The 16,791-nt window shown below is 47.0% G+C and overlaps 1 protein-coding gene across 1 annotated transcript; it reads left to right on the top strand.

Annotated features, from left to right (window-relative positions):
- The first annotated feature begins 4,020 nt into the window (after positions 1 to 4,020).
- FUT4 (fucosyltransferase 4) lies at positions 4,021 to 7,339 on the top strand. Its single transcript, XM_081197759.1, has one exon. The coding sequence runs from the start codon at positions 4,287 to 4,289 to the stop codon at positions 5,463 to 5,465; it is 1,179 nt and encodes a 392-aa protein (XP_081053885.1). The 5' UTR covers positions 4,021 to 4,286; the 3' UTR covers positions 5,466 to 7,339.
- The last annotated feature ends 9,452 nt before the right edge of the window (positions 7,340 to 16,791 follow it).

Genomic DNA, 16,791 nt, shown 5'->3' with positions numbered 1-16,791 from the left:
CAGAAACCAGAATGGCTTCTGTAAATCCAGGACTCTTCCTGGAAAGTAGAGACAAAAAGCATGAGGATCCATGGGGATCCGTGCTTCAGAACCATGTTTTTGGGCCATGGAGTTTCCAGGGAGCCGTGGATCCGAGTTTTTTGTGGTGCAGGCTGTGTCCCTGGACACGATGTGTGATTTAACAGTGAGTTAGGGGTGGCCCAATGCAAAAAGTGTAGTCAGCAGTTCGGACCCTGCTCCTGCCAACCTAGCAGTTTGAAAGCACATCAAAGTGCAAGTACAGTGGTGCCTCACAAGACAAAAAGAATCCGTTCTGTGATTCTCTTCGTCTAGTGGTTTTTTCATCTTGCGAAGCAAGCCCATTGACGGATTAGCAGATTAGCGCTATTAGCGCTATTAGCGGCTTTTATCGGCTTTTATCGGCTTATTGGCTTATCGGATCAGCTGATTAGCAGCTTACAAAAAGGGGGGGAGGGAAAAAACCCCACAGGAACTCGCAAGACATTTTCGTCTTGCGAAGCAAGCCCATAGGAATTCGTTTTGCGAAGCACCTCCAAAATGGAAAACTCTTTCGTCTAGCGAGTTTTCCGTCTTGCGAGGCATTCGTCTTGCGGGGCACCACTGTAGATAAATAGGTAGCGCTCTGGCGGGAAGGTAAACGGCGTTTCCGTGTGCTGCTCTGGTTCTCCAGAAGCGGCTTAGTCATACTGGCCACATGACCCGGAAGCAGTTTGAAAGCACGTCAAAGTGCAAGTAGATAAATAGGTACCGCTCTGGCGGGAAGGTAAACTGCGTTTCCATGCGCTGCTCTGGTTCGCCAGAAGCGGCTTAGTCACGCTGGCCACATGACCCGGAAGCTGTACGCTGGCTCCCTCGGCCAATAAAGCGAGATGAGCGCCGCAAGCCCAGAGTCGGTCACGACTGGACCTAATGGTCAGGGGTCCCTTTACCTTTACCTCTACCTATTGTCTTCCATTGGACACTTTTGTTGTTGCAGCCTGAAATAGCATTAGCATTTTTTGCTGCTGCCGCATCACTCTCAGGTTGACCATGTTAAGCTTGTGGTCCCCTAAGATCCCTAGATCCTTTTCCCTACCAGCAAACCAGTGTCCCTCATCTTATATTGGTGCAGCTGGTTCTTCCTGCCAAAGTGCAAAACCTTAGATGTCCTCTTTGCCCACCTTCAGGGTGTGACCGTGTCGCAGTCAGTGCTGTGGTAGCTCCGTGTGGCATTAACACAGTTCAGTGCAATCGTTGGTGTCAATCCAGTCCAGCTGGTGCCAGATCTAAGATGAGATCTAAGATGTCTTCAGAACACTAAGTGTGTTGCCTTGGTAGAGCACACCATGTTCATGACGCTGAGGCTGTGGTATGAGCACAGTTCAGGTAGGCTTTGTCCATTCTTGTTCAGGCTGTAGAGCAGCAATGTCAATGTTGTGTGTTTTCAGCTCATGGTCAATGATGTTCATCTTCTGTGAGTTGCTGACTTGCAGCAAGCCAGAACACATGGTCCTAATCTTCTAGCTTGCTGGGTGCAAGAGGGTTTGTTCCTTTATTTTTCCTGATATAGCAGTTTGGTCTGCTTAGTGTGAGTAATACTGTGAGCTCCACACACCCACTGGCAGGTGGCCAGTCAGCACTTTATTGATTGGGGACTGCCTGGCTTTATTGAGGTTGAATGTGTGTGTGTGTGTGTGTGTGTGCGCGCGCGCGCGCGCGTGCACACACACACACACGCACACACACACACACACACACACACACACACAGTGATCACACGGTTGGTGGGAGAAGGCAAAGGAAGGGGCACAACAAATCCCATCCTCCCCTCCTTTCTCTCTAGCAAGGAATTTCTCATTTTTCTTTGAAAAGTTAGCCTGTCTCCTAAGTTCAGTCCAATTTGCCCGGACAAAGTGAAGGCGAATACTGTCCTTGCCCAACAAGCAGTGCTTTTTTCTGGGGGGACGCATACCCCTAAACATTTTGTGAATCTAAGTTTGAACACCACAACCCCAGAGTTGGTCATGACTGGTCCTAATGGTCAGGGGTCCCTTTACCTTTACCTCTACCTATTGTCTTCCATTGGACACTTTTGTTGTTGCAGCCTGAAATAGCATTAGCATTTTTTGCTGCTGCCGCATTACTCTCAGGTTGACCATGTTAAGCTTGTGGTCCCCTAAGATCCCTAGATCCTTTTCCCTACCAGCAAACCAGTGTCCCTCATCTTATATTGGTACAGCTGGTTCTTCCTGCCAAAGTGCAAAACCTTAGATGTCCTCTTTGCCCACCTTCAGGGTGTGACCGTGTCGCAGTCAGTGCTGTGGTAGCTCCGTGTGGCATTAACACAGTTCAGTGCAATCGTTGGTGTCAATCCAGTCCAGCTGGTGCCAGATCTAAGATGAGATCTAAGATGTCTTCAGAACACTAAGTGTGTTGCCTTGGTAGAGCACACCATGTTCATGACGCTGAGGCTGTGGTATGAGCACAGTTCAGGTAGGCTTTGTCCATTCTTGTTCAGGCTGTAGAGCAGCAATGTCAATGTTGCGTGTTTTCAGCTCATGGTCAATGATGTTCATCTTCTGTGAGTTGCTGACTTGCAGCAAGCCAGAACACATGGTCCTAATCTTCTAGCTTGCTGGGTGCAAGAGGGTTTGTTCCTTTATTTTTCCTGATATAGCAGTTTGGTCTGCTTAGTGTGAGTAATACTGTGAGCTCCACACACCCACTGGCAGGTGGCCAGTCAGCACTTTATTGATTGGGGACTGCCTGGCTTTATTGAGGTTGAATGTGTGTGTGTGTGTGTGTGTGTGTGTGCGCGCGCACGCACACACACACACACACACACACACACACACACACACAAACACAGTGATCACACGGTTGGTGGGAGAAGGCAAAGGAAGGGGCACAACAAATCCCATCCTCCCCTCCTTTCTCTCTAGCAAGGAATTTCTCATTTTTCTTTGAAAAGTTAGCCTGTCTCCTCAGTTCAGTCCAATTTGCCCGGACAAAGTGAAGGCGAATACTGTCCTTGCCCAACAAGCAGTGCTTTTTTCTGGGGGGACGCATACCCCTAAACATTTTGTGAATCTAAGTTTGAACACCACAACCCCAGAGTTGGTCATGACTGGTCCTAATGGTCAGGGGTACCTTTACCTTTACCTTTATTACCAGGAAGCCGTGGATCCGAGTTTTTTGTGGTGCAGGCTGTGCCCCTGGCTATGATGTGTGATTTGACAGTGAGTTAGCGTTGGTCCAATGCAAAAAGTGTGAGGATCCATGAGGATCTATGCTTCAAAACTACGTTTTAGGGCCACTGTGTCACCAGGAAGCTGTGGATCCGTGATTTTTGTGGTGCATGGTGTGCCCATGGCCATGATGTTTGATCTGATGGTGACTTCGGGCTGATCTAGTGCAAAGATCATGAGGATCCATGAGGATTCGTGTTTTTTAACCATGTTTTTGCGCCATTGTGCGGCCCCACGAAACAGTGGGAGCATGACTTTTTTGATGCAGCCTACAGACTAAGACGTGGTCTACAGTATCATGGCAGTTTTATTTAATTTGAATGAAAAAAATCATATGAATTCATGAGGATCCGTTTAAAATCAGCTGGATCCGCCTTTTACCCGTTTCCCATGTGCAGCATGCATTTCGTTCTTGCATCGTGATCACAACATGCGTCGCACCTCTCCGTGCTTCGGGTTGCAACACCGCAGCAGGTTAACTCAACCAGAGGCTAACTTCTAAGTACGCTCTGCTTAGGAGTGCGCTGTTAAAGCTTTGGGCATTTCCCTCCCTCACCGTTCCAACTCCAGCTAAAACCGTTCCAGCTCCCAACTAAATCACTGCATCTCCGAGCAGGCAGAGAGCAACGCCACAGCAAAAGCCATCCGATTGCGCGGGCTCACACCCCCTTCCACCTCTTACAGCAGGCAGAAATCCAACAGGTCCAGCTCTGCCATCCCTTCACCCGCGCTGATGGCGGAGGGGAAAGCTGTCGCGGCTGAATCTCTGCCCGCCCCAAGGAAATCGGCATAGACAAACAAACAGACCAACAAAGGGACGAGGAGCAAGCGGGTCCTGTCCGGCGGCTCTCCAAGGAGTTCGGATCCTTGGAGCGGCCACCCTTCCGCTTTGAAGCAGGGCTTGGAGGAGGCCGGAGAGCCGCGGCCCCCTCTGGGGAAGGCGGGCCTGCAACCCGGGACCCATCGGGATGCGCCACTCGGCGCCCTGGCAGGCGGGGCCGGGCAGGAGGCGGTGGCAAAGGCCGCCAAAGGACCACGATGCGCCCTCGGCGCTTTCTTCACCCCCTCGGTCGGCGGCGGCCCGCGATGGAGCCTCCGGAGCCGGGCTTGTTGTGTCGGCTGCGAGGCCGGCTTGCGCCCTGGCTGTGCCACGGCTTCTCCTGCCCCGGGGCGCCGGGGCTTAAGCGGCGTCTGCTGGCGGCCGGGCTGTGCTGCTGCACCGTGGTGGTCTTGTACGCCGCCAACAGCCTGCGGGATCTGCCGCCCGTGTGGGACCGCGGCAGCGACGGGGGCGACGAGCTACGGACAGCGACGGGGGCGACGACCGTCCTCATGTGGTGGGCGCCCTACGGGCGCAACCAGCCCTTGGACGGCTGCGAGCGCCGCTTCGGCATCCGCGATTGCAACCTCATCACCGACCGGGGGCGCCAGCTGGAGGCGCAGGCTGTCGTCTTCCACCACTCGGACCTCATGAGCAATGGCCTCAAGAACCTGCCCCGGGTTAGGCCCCCTGGGCAGTGCTGGGTGTGGATGAACTTGGAGTCCCCCTCGCATACCCGACGCCTCCGGGACCTGGCGGGCATCTTCAACTGGACCATGTCCTACAAGGTGGACTCGGACATCTTCGTGCCCTACGGGTATCTCCGCCCCAGCCAGACACCCGCCCCGCACCTCTCCATGCCCAGGAAGACCAAGCTGGTGGCCTGGGTCATCAGCAACTGGAAGGAAGGGCAGGCCCGCGTACGCTATTACCGCCAGCTGAAGGACCACCTCCCCATCGACATCTACGGTGCCCACGGCCTAAAGCTGAAGGACAACAGTGTGGTCAAGACGGTCTCTGAATACAAGTTCTACTTGGCCTTCGAGAACTCCCAGCATCCAGACTACATCACTGAGAAGCTCTGGAGGAACGCCTTCACATCCTGGGCAGTGCCCGTCGTGCTTGGCCCCGCGAGGTCCAACTATGAGCGTTTCATTCCCCCCGATTCTTTCATCCATATCGACGACTTTGCCAGTCCCAGGCAGCTGGCCCTTTACCTGAAATTCCTAGATAAAAACAAGAGCCGGTACCAGAGGTATTTTGCCTGGAGGAAGCAGTACGACGTGCAGACGATGTTCTTCTGGGTGGAACACGGCTGCAGGGTTTGCGACGCAGTCAGGGCTGCAGGCAAGCAACCCAAGACCATCCAGAATCTAGCCAACTGGTTTGAGAGTTGACCCCGTGTGGGGTTAGCTGGGGTTTCTTCTTGGTGTAATTAAGGGGAGTATGTGACGGGTTAAGGGTCTGGGGTGGCAGGTTCTTGTACAGATGTCTACACCAAAAAAAGGGAAATCCTTGGAGTTTTGTCTAAAGGCAAATTTGCAAGTTTGGGTTGCTTGCCTCATGGAGAGTCGGAAAGGATGTTGGGTCTAGATAGGAGAACGGCATTTTAATGATTCTGTATGTAATTCCCCCAGCACTTTGAAAGCTAGCACTTTAGTTCTTGCTGATGTATTACTGTATCATTGTTTAATTATAGTTACCCATAAATGCAATTCCTCTATCTAGACACACACACCTGAATTGCAAAATAGCCCCAGGACTCTGCCAAATAATTTTGCCAAACATGTAGCTCAACAGTGATTTTGCAGGGTGTTTTTGAGGTGGTGACTTCTCACAAGTGGACTTGTGGCATGATGATGCCTGATTTTGAGCATGGCCAGCCAGTTTGGGATGGTGACTTGCCAGCTCCAGGCTCTGCCATATTTTTAAGCTTTTCCATTTCACCGTGCCCCACGATGGTCGATCGCTGATTGATGGTTCCATGAGCCTAACCATCGTGACTAAATTCCCCGGTAATGGCAGAATGTAATCTCACCATGTATGCACCGCAGGTAAATGATTGCATAACAGAAGACCAGTGATACTATCTTACCTATTACCAAATGGTAATTGCAGATTCAGGACATTGAAATATGTGAACTTACCTTGACATGAGTTTTCAAAGATGGTCTTATAAGTGCAGCTAAATTAAATCGCATCATTGGGTGCTGCTAGACCCAGTGCTGCTTCAGAACCAATGTTCACCTAAATCCATCCCATCGTGGTCTTCCGTAGCTGAATCCATAGATGCTGCACAGACCAAGCACACTGTGCTGAGGACTTAAATATTTGTTTCTGTAACCATCCTTTCCCGCCATGATAGCTCTTTTGGATTGATGGCCTCCACTGTACTTAAGGCTTACCTCAACCTGGAATGGGCTGCCTACAACCCCCCTGCAATGCAGGAATATGCAGCTGTCCTATATGGGGATCGAACCTGCAACTTTGGTGTTATCAGCACCACAGTCTAACCAACAGCTATCCAGGCTCAATAGCATTTGTTTTCATCTTGTGTTGCTGGGAATTCGGATTCCTTTGAAGCTTGTGAGAGATTCCTTAGAGAGAAATTCAACAACAGTGGGCCAGTTTATGGGGTGGGGACCAGCTTATCCACTACTACCGATCTTCTACAATATGCTGGCGTGGTATGTGTGTGTTCAGGCACACTCTTATGGTGAAGACAGACATCATAATACAGAAATCTCACCTGGCTTTTCAACTTTCCGATACCTGTGAATCAAACACTGGCTGAGCCATCAGCCTTCCCCAGCCCCCCATTCCCAAGTTTTTGGAGGGCTATGTTTTGAATTTAAAAATATTAAGTGCCAAATTCATGTTTCTATGTTCATCCATTATATATATATATATTAATGCTCTGAAATGGGAGAAGTGTATTGCACCACAGCGTGCCGCCTTCTGCAAATTTGTGGAGCTGTTTCTTCCTACCGCAAAGACCTTGAGAGCACAAGGTACATGGCATACTGAAAGGAAGGGTGCTTTCAAAGTAGATCTGCTGGTTTACAAGTCAAGTATCATGTCTGCCTTCATATTTAGTTCGTTGGCGGAGCCCAGCTGTGCCCTGCAGGTATGGAGAGATGAGCGCATAGCTCAGTGACTGAACACATGCAGTACATGCAGAACATCTCAGGTTCAATCCATGATATATCTCCAGTTTTAGAAAGGAGCAGGAAGGCAGTGATCGACAGTATATATTGACAATATATATTGACAATATATATTGACAATATATGTTGACAATATTACTGATTGACAGTATATGTTGACAATATATTGACAATATATATTGACAATATATGTTGACAATATTACTGATTGACAGTATATGTTGACAATAATGAATTACCGGTAGATTAACCAGCTATCTGACTTGGTAGCTTTGTTTGTGTTTTCATGGATTCGTGTCTGAGCTGCTGTGATTATTACACACACAGACAAATCTGTGTTGGCAACTTTTTTCCAAGGTATTAAAACTTGAATCACACTCCTAAAGATGGTTTTAATAGCAATAAGCCTTTCTCTGTGAACCCTCAGAGAAATCCCAGCAGGCAAGAATTGCACAGACACACGCACAAGCACACAAAAAGGTGTGGGTGTCAGGACAAACAAACAGCCAGCCCTTTAGAGTATAAAGTATTTCTTTCACTAAAAATAACTAGTTGTGCCCAGAGAGAAAAATGAAGAGAGCCAAAACAGGAGGAAACGATTTAAAATGTCTTCAGCGCCTGAGTTGGGAGTTTTGTGTTTGTTTACAGGCATTTGTGTAATTTTCCCCATGTTCTCATAAGAGGGGAAATTTGACTTGATCTGTGACTTCATCAGAACTTTTTATATTTTTATTTTAGTGTCATGAGCCTGTATTGCGCAATGATTAATCTGCAAAACTCAAAATTGACAGGTGCTATGCAAGTCAGGGAAGTTCCCAATTTATATTCATGATGAACTTTGCCTATCTGCAAATGGAGAATGTGGATTTTTAGGGGAATTGTTCTGTGGGGCTGAGAAGAGAAAAAAGTATGAATGTATATTTGTTTTTAAAGGCAGGGAGCCAGAGGCCGAGTGAAGAATTGCCACCTCTTGACCAACAGACTCCCCATAATAACAAAATACTTCTTTTCTGCCAGTTTTAGCAGAAACTGAAGATGTGTGTTTACTTTTCCCTTCTCAATAAGCTTGATAGCTAGTAATTGTAAATGTGACTAGATTCAGAAGCATGGGCTTTTTCTCTGGTTGCTGGATTCTACTTTAGACTCCTGTCTAAAATTAAATATAGTCTGGCCCCTCACAAGGTCTGAGGGACAGTGGACTGGCCCCCTGCTGAAGAAGTTTGCTGACCCCTGTCCTTATCAGAAGATTAACAGTTTTGAATGATCTTTTTTGTGGTTTGTACAGAAGGGACGTGGGTGGCGCTGTGGTCTAAACCACACAGCCTAGGGCTTGCCGATCAAAAGGTCGGCAGTTAGAATCCCCACGATGGGGTGAGCTCCCGTTGCTCGGTCCCTGCTCCTGCCAACCTAGCAGTTCAAAAGCACGTCAAAGTGCAAGCAGATAAATAGGTACCGCTCTGGCGGGAAGGTAAACTGCGTTTCCGTGCGCTGCTCTGGTTCGCCAGAAGCGGCTTAGTCACGCTGGCCACATGACCCGGAAGCTGTACGCTGGCTCCCTCGGCCAATAAAGCGAGATGAGCGCCGCAACTCCAGAGTCGGTCACGACTGGACCTAATGGTCAGGGGTCCCTTTACCTTTACCTTTACAGAAGGAAATGAAAACGATATTGCTACCTATTAGACTTGGGCAATGTTTTAATAATAGCAGACCGAAGACATAATTTATTTAGAGAGAAAATAAAGTGTTGCTTCACCACCTTGTACAAAGTCCAACCTGAATCCATCACTTGGAAGTTGCTTGGTTCCAATAGGAAAAGCTTAAATCTCTTTCCACTGAAATCAATGAGATTTAAAAAGACCTACCGGTATAATTTTCCCCAGAAATGCAATTAGGTCATGAGGGAGTGAGGGAGTACCTTTTGCATCATCTGTAGGAATTTCACCAGCTACAGACCAATTTTCTAAGTGGTTAAAGAGAGGCAAAATCCCAGTGGCTAAGCATTTAGTGCAGTCTGTTAAGATTCCCCCGCCCTGGCACATTGAATTAAGGATAAATAAGCCAGAGCTAAAACAAAGTGTTGCAATGTGACGTGTTGTCGTTGACTCTGCCAGCCATTCACCTATAAAGAAGGTGCTATTTATTCGTGATTATGTTATCTGCCATCAGGAAGTTGGATGGTGAGGTACACTCAGTGCTTGCTTCATCCTAGCATTCATGTTGAAAAGTGCATTCTAATGTACATTGGTACCTGAAGGACGTCTGCTTATGTGCACAGATTCCCTTTGCTGAATCAGTGTATATTCCATGCAACATCAGGAGATGCAATTATAATTGGTTACAATTAGGTGCATAGAGTTCTGCTGTACGGTGTCCTTGTGTAAAACTTTATTTCTTTCTGTTCTGACTTGCTTGCAAAATAACCTGCTTGGAAGACCTCTTGTTTATTTCTGACGTGTATGTCTTAAAGTAGTATGGGAGTGGTTCTTTAAAAAAAAAATATTTAAAAAATCAAGTGAGGCGTCTCGGTTATCTGGACCAACTGAGAGACAAATTTATATGGTCCTGTATTTTTTTTTTTAAAAAATGCATTTCTGATGCATGTAACTCAGGTAATTTTATATTTGCTGTCATTCTGATCCCAATTTGAAAACAGGTTATTTTTATATTTGCAGACCTATTTCTAATAAGGTGACAATAAAATAAGTTAAACGAAGCATATTAAGATGTGTGTTCCCTTTCTCTCATTTTTGTTCCTTTTCCTTAAACATTTGCGATGGGTTTGGAAGTCTTTTTTTTAGTTATTATTCAACCGGTGAGTGGGAAGGGTGAATACTGCTTGAATACTGCTTCATTGAGCTGTCATGGCCTGTGATGGGTTTTTTCATCAACCAGACTTCAGAAAGTTTGAAGGTGGCATTATTTAAGCATCCGTTCTGAGAGAAGCACCACGTCTTTGCTCAACACCAGTGGCGGCAACTTTTGATTTCCCCCGCCTTATCAAAAGCAAGCCTGTTCTCACCCTCGATTTTTGGACTTCTAATAAATTCCTTTCGTTGTCACTCCTTAAATTTAATCCGTGAATGAGGACTGTGTGCAATGAAGAGAGAAAGCTGAAGTGAGAAGGACTTTGGTTAGAGAGCTCCACCGGGAAGGGGGGGGGCGCGAAAATACAGCCTCATAAAGATGGGTGTAAAAGGGAAATTGTGGGCCAATAAAAGGTTTGTTGCCATGTTCCCACCTGTTCCTGCTGCACATGAAATCCTTCCAATTCAGTCCCTTTATCTGATTGTTGGAATTCTTAAGCCACAGCCCCTGTCTCTGTGTGCTTAAACTCTGACAATAGCTCTGGGTTGTCTAGATCAGGGGTCAGCAACCTTTTTCAACCATCCCTCAGACCATGTGGTGAGCCAGACTATATTTGGGGGGGGGGGTATGTGTGTGAAATGAACGAATTCCTATGCCCCACAAATAACCCAGAGATGCATTTTAAATACAGTGGTACCTCGGGTTAAGAACTTAATTCGTTCTGGAGGCCCATTCATAACCTGAAACTGTTCTTAACATGAGGTACCACTTTAGCTAATGGGGCCTCCCGCTGCCGCCGCACAATTTCTGTTCTCATCCAAAGCAAATTTCTTAACCTGAGGTAATATTTCTGGGTTAGCAGAGTCTGTAACCTGAAGGGTCTGTAACCCGAGGTACCACTGTAAAAGCACACATTCTACTCATGTAAAAACACCAGGCAGGCCCCACAAAACACCTAGAGATGCATTTTAAATAAAAGGACACATTCTACTCATGTAAAAACACGCTGATTCCCAGACTGTCCGCGGGCCGTATTGAGAGGGCGATTGGGCCGCATCCGGCCCCCGGGCCTTAGGTTGCCTACCCCTGGTCTAGATGGAGAATAGACGGTGGGGGGTGTCAAAAGTAAATAGCTGCACATTTGGTTTTTTAAAAAGTGGTTCATTGCTATGAGGAACAGTTGAAGGAGCTGGATATGTTTAGCCTGGAAAAGAGGAGGCTGAGAGGATACGGGCTGGCCATCTTAAAATATCTCAAGGGCTGTCCCATGGAAGATGGAGCAAACTTGTTCTCTCCTGCTCCGGTGGGCAGGATCCGAACCAATGGCTTCAAGTTACAAGAAAGGAGATTCGAACTAAACATCAGGAAGAACCTCCTGACAGTAAGAGCTGTTTGACAGCGGAGCGGTCTGTCACGGCTAAAATGGCTGCTGTTCCTTTAATGCGAATAAAGCTGGGTCAGCATGACTCAGCGGTCTGCACCAAGTTGTATATATAAGTGAGAAATGTTAGTTTGGGCTGTGGCTGGTGTTTGGGTTGGTTGGTGCTGGTGTGTATAGTTATTCAGTCGTGTTTTGCACAAGGACTTTTAAGAATAAAACTCTGCAAGGTTATTCTCGTGGACTCTTTTTGTGCCGACAAGGAGACTGAGAAGATAAAGGGAGGTCAGAACCCTTTCCTTCTTTTTTTTGCTCTTTTACAAACACTGACAGGTTATGGGCCCAGTGTTTCTGAGCATGTGCAGAGTGCAAAACGACTAACAGCATTTCAGCAAGGAGCTGGTGAGTCCTGGTGGTGTACGGAGACAGTGGCTGTGCGTTGGAGCAGTTGGTGGCAAGCTGTAACTGTCTGCAGCGACGCTGGAGCGGCTAGGATCTGAGGATCAGGAAAGCACTCAGCGTCGGCTACTGGAACAGTTTGAACTGCTAGAGGACCACAGTAGGCGACTCAGAGCGGCTACACCAGTTGCGGAGCCAGGCGGGACCTGAGGGTCAACAGAGGCAGCAGCTAGAAGCCGGTGAGTGCCAGCCAGGACCATCCAGTTGGACTCTAAAGAGAGAGTCAGGAGAGATTGCTGGAGACCCCACAGAAGGGGCTCAGCAAGCACCAGCAGAGATGGCAGATTTCCAGTCTTCCCAAGTTGTAAATATTGGGGGAGGCATCCCTTTTGAACTTCTCTCAGAGAGCAACTGGCTGAGTTGGTCAATTAAAATGCAGCAGTTGTTAAGGAGAGATGGACTATGGGACTGTGTTGAAACTGAGGTTTTGAGACGGGACTCTGCTGAGAAAAAACGGCTGGATGAAAGGGCCCGTGCCCAAATTATGCTGTGTTTGAGCAACTCTCAGTTATTGCATGTAGCAAATGCCAGCACAGCGTTTGAGTGCTGGAATTTATTAAGGGCAATGCATGTCAGAGAAACTGCTGGAACTATCATTTCTCTGACCAGAAGGCTGTTCAGGACTGTTATGAAGGAAGGTGAGAGTTTGGCAACTCATCTTCAAACGCTGAAATCTCTGTTTCTTCAACTACAACAGAGAGGTAAGCGTTATGATGAGACTGACCAAACCTACATTATCCTTTCAAGTTTGCCTGAAAGCTGGTTGCCTGTGATTAACAGCATGGAGAGTATGCGTCCCCGAGATCTGACCCTTGAGTATGTGGTTGGCAGATTGACCGAAGAAGCAGAAAGAAGGTCAGATAGACAGGCTGAACTCCAAGAACGGAGGAGTTACAGCCAAGGGGGCCAGCAGCAGAATCTGCCAATGGAGCAACGCCAAGGTTTGGACTTGGCCATGGCGGTGAGGAGGTGCTATAGATGCAACCAACCCGGGCATCTCCAACGTCAATGCAGGGCAAGACTAATAGGAGATGACATGGAGCAGAGACAGCAATCGACACAGAAACGTAAGCAGAAGGGGTTCTCTTCAGGGAAGAAGAACACGCATTCTGCTCAGTTTGTGTCTGCATTTTCTCGGGAGGAGAGAAAGATACCTCGAGGAACATGGTTGCTGGACTCTGGCAGCAGCAGGATTATCTGCAACCGTCGGGAGGACTTTAAGACCCTGGAGAAGCCAGCTGATGGAAAAGACTCAATTTATCTTGCTGATGGTCATAGAAGCAAGATTGATGCCCAGGGAACATGTTTCCTGCAGTGCTTGAACACTACTCTACCAGAGACTCTGTTTGTCAGCAGTTTGGACTATTGTTTGCTGTCTGTAAGCTGTTTGATTAATGCAGGGTATAGTGTTAAGTTCACGCAGGATGGCTGTCTGATAAAGAATGGAACTCAGGTATGTGGCCATGCAAAGTTGGAAAATGGGTTATATGTAATGCAGGACAAGCCTGTTAAAGCAGCCCAGGTGGTTCAGGATAATTTGCCAGTTCATAAGGGGTGTGTACATCAACTGCACAGAAAACTGGGTCACGCCAATTTCCGTGTGCTTTCAGAAATGCAAAAGGTGTGCAAGAACCTAAAAGTAAATAGCTGTAACTGTTTCCTAGATTGCAATGTATGTAAAATGGCCAAATCTAAGAGGAAGCCTGTGGCTTCTAAAAGCGACAGAGTATCTAAAGAGGTTTTAGAACTTGTCCATTGTGACGTGATAGGCCCTTTTCCACAGAAGACTGAAGGGGGCACCAGATATGCTTTTCTGGTAATAGATGACAAATCACGTTTTAGTTGGCTGTTTTTGTTAAAGCAGAAATCTGAGTGTTTCCCCACATTCAGAGAATGGGTTGCCCAAGCTGAAAAGCTCTTCGCTCGGCCTGTTCTGCAGCTGCAAACAGATAGGGGCGGAGAATTTCTGAACAAACAATTTGGGGCATGGTTGCGACATAAGGGGATCACTCAGCGTTTGACTAACCCTTATAGCCCTGCTGAAAATGGTCTGTGTGAAAGACGTGGGGCTGTGATACAGTCAGTAAAGGACTGCCTGCTAGTGGATGCAGGATTGGGCCACAACCATAGGCTGTGGGGCGAGGCTTTTCTGACCGCGAACTTTTTGATTAATAGAACCTGGTCTAGCTCTATAAAAGATATTCCATATCGTGTGTTGTTTGGGAAAGAACCAGAGTGGACAATGCTCCATAATTGGGGTTCTTGGGCACATGTAAACATTCCCAAAGCTCAGCGTCAGAAAGGGGGCGCTAGAGCGCAGAAACTGCGGTTTGTGGGATACCAGTCCTATGGCAAAGGGTGGCGTTTCAATTTACGCCCAGGACGCGTGGTTCTGTCACGAAGTGCCGACTTTGCTGACCAGGACAGATGGACTGCGATCCATGCCAACCCTGATTGCCTACTGCCCCTGCAAGTAAGAGAAGAGGCTTCTTCTCAGCCATTGGCAACACAGGAGCAGAATGAGGAGGAGGCACAGATTTCCCCAAAAGATGTGGCAATAGATAATACTTCTCTAGAGGAAGAGGAAGAAGAGCCAGAGATAAGGGGGGAAGAAGAAGTAGTTGTGCCTAGGCGCTCCCAGCGTTCAAACAAGGGTGTACCTCCTCAGCGTTTGACCCTAGGAGGAGTGAGAGTATGCAATGTGAGTTGTGTGGAACCACAAAGTTATAATGAAGTCTTAGACTTACCCCGTGGGGAACGTGCTTTGTGGGAACAAGCTATGAAAGAAGAAATGGACTCTTTTAAACGTAACAAAGTGTTTGAGGTCATAATGCCGCCACCTGGTGGCAGAGTGGTGTCATGCAAATGGGTTTACAAAAGGAAAACCCTTGCATCTGGGGAACCACGTTTTCGAGCCAGATTAGTAGCCAGAGGGTTCACTCAGATTAAAGGGGAGAGTTATGATGAAGTGTTTTCTCCCACGGTAAAGAGTGAAACTTTTCGTTTAATGCTTTCCATTGCTGCTGTAAGACAACTAGCAGTGCACCATTTTGATGTTGATGCTGCATATCTGCATGCAAATTTAGACCATGAAGTGTTAATGAGACAACCCCCTGGGTTTGAAGAGGGGAATGGTGCAGTCTGGCGTTTGAGAAAGGCTGTTTACGGTCTCAAACAAAGTGGAAGGTGTTGGAACCAGTGTTTAAATGAAGCCCTTGTAAAAATTGGTTTTAAAAGGAGTGTGGCTGATCCATGCTTGTACACCAAGGGGACAGGCAACAAATATCTAATGCTCTTAGTCTTTGTTGATGATTTGCTTGTAGCAGGGAGTTCCACAGATGAGATCCAGAGGCTCACAAGTCAACTAGAAAAGAGGTTTAAGCTTAAAGCCTTAGGGCCTGTAAGCAATTACTTGGGAGTAGAAGTAAGGCAGGAAGCTGATGGAAGCTTCCTATTCAGTCAGAAAGAGAAAATTCTTCATTTGATAGAGCAGTTTGGCATGGAAAACTGCAAGCCAGTTCAAACTCCCATGACACCAGATTTCCCAAAGACAGTGTGTGATGATGAATTTGATCAGCCTGAGTTGTATCACTCAAAAATAGGACCACTGTTGTATTTAAGCCAGTGGTCAAGGCCAGACATTGCATGTGCTACAAATGTTCTGAGCCAACGTGTATCTAAACCCAGTACTGCCGATTGGTGTGCTTTGAAAAGGCTTGTCAGATATCTAAAAGGGACATTAAATGTATGTTTAAAGATATCTAGTACACAAGACGAAAAACTAAAAGTATTTGTTGATGCGGACTGGGGAAGCTGTGTAGCTACTAGAAAATCTACAAGTGGAATGGTTATGATGTTTGCCAATTCCATAATTGGATGGAGGTCAAAGAAACAAGGATTTGTTGCAACCTCATTCTGTGAGGCAGAATATGGGAGCCTGTCGCTAGCATGCAATGAAATCATATGGTTTATACAGATACTAAAAGATCTAGATTGCAAAGTAGATTTGCCTATCCAAGTGTATGAAGACAGCCAATCGTGCATTGCATTAGTGGGCTCAGAAATAATGAAATCCGCATCAAAACATATTGCTATCCGTCATGCGAATGTGAGAGATTGTGTACAGAATGGGGTAATCAAACTGGAGTATTGTCAGTCACAAGATAATATTGCTGATTTGTTTACCAAGCCTTTGCCAGCAACATGTCATAATGAATTGATGACAAAACTGGGTTTATGTATATAGCGTATGTATGTATTGTATGTATGTATTGTTTCTGTTGGGGTTTTTCGCATTTAAGAAACAGAAGGGGTGTCACGGCTAAAATGGCCGCTGTTCCTTTAATGCGAATAAAACTGGGTCAGCATGACTCAGCGGTCTGCACCAAGTTGTATATATAAGTGAGAAATGTTAGTTTGGGCTGAGGCTGGTGTTTGGGTTGGTTGGTGCTGGTGTGTATAGTTATTCAGTCGTGTTTTGCACAAGGACTTTTAAGAATAAAACTCTGCAAGGATAGTCTCGTGGACTCTTTTTGTGCCGACAAGGAGACTGAGGAGACAAAGGGAGGTCAGAACCCTTTCCTTCTTCTTTTTTGCTCTTTTACAAACACTGACACGGTCTCCCTCAGGAGGTTGTGGATGCTCCGTTCTTGAAGGTTCTTAGGCAGAGGTTGGGTGGCCGTCTGTCAGGGATGCTTTACCTGACATTCCTGCATTGCAGGAGGTTGGACTAGATGACCCTTGGGGTCCCTTCCAGCTTTACAATTCTGATTCTAACAATTGGGTGCGTGCTCTGGAGTTCACAATGTTTCCTTTGTGGCTGCACTTGCACTGTTCCACACCTGCCGCCCTGGAAACACCTGTATTCTGCCTTTCGTTTTGGAATCAGTAATTTGGAGTGAGATAAGACTGTTA

This window comes from Podarcis bocagei (assembly GCF_964188305.1).
Source record: "Podarcis bocagei genome assembly, chromosome: 6".
NCBI lineage: Eukaryota > Metazoa > Chordata > Lepidosauria > Squamata > Lacertidae > Podarcis > Podarcis bocagei.
Note: the sequence above shows the minus strand (reverse complement) of the source record. Positions and strands in the feature narration are given on the sequence as shown.

Bases quoted from the DNA above. Each gene is read 5' to 3' on its own strand.
- FUT4 (XM_081197759.1), top strand. From the start codon at position 4,287: ATGCGCCCTCGGCGCTTTCTTCACCCCCTCGGTCGGCGGCGGCCCGCG.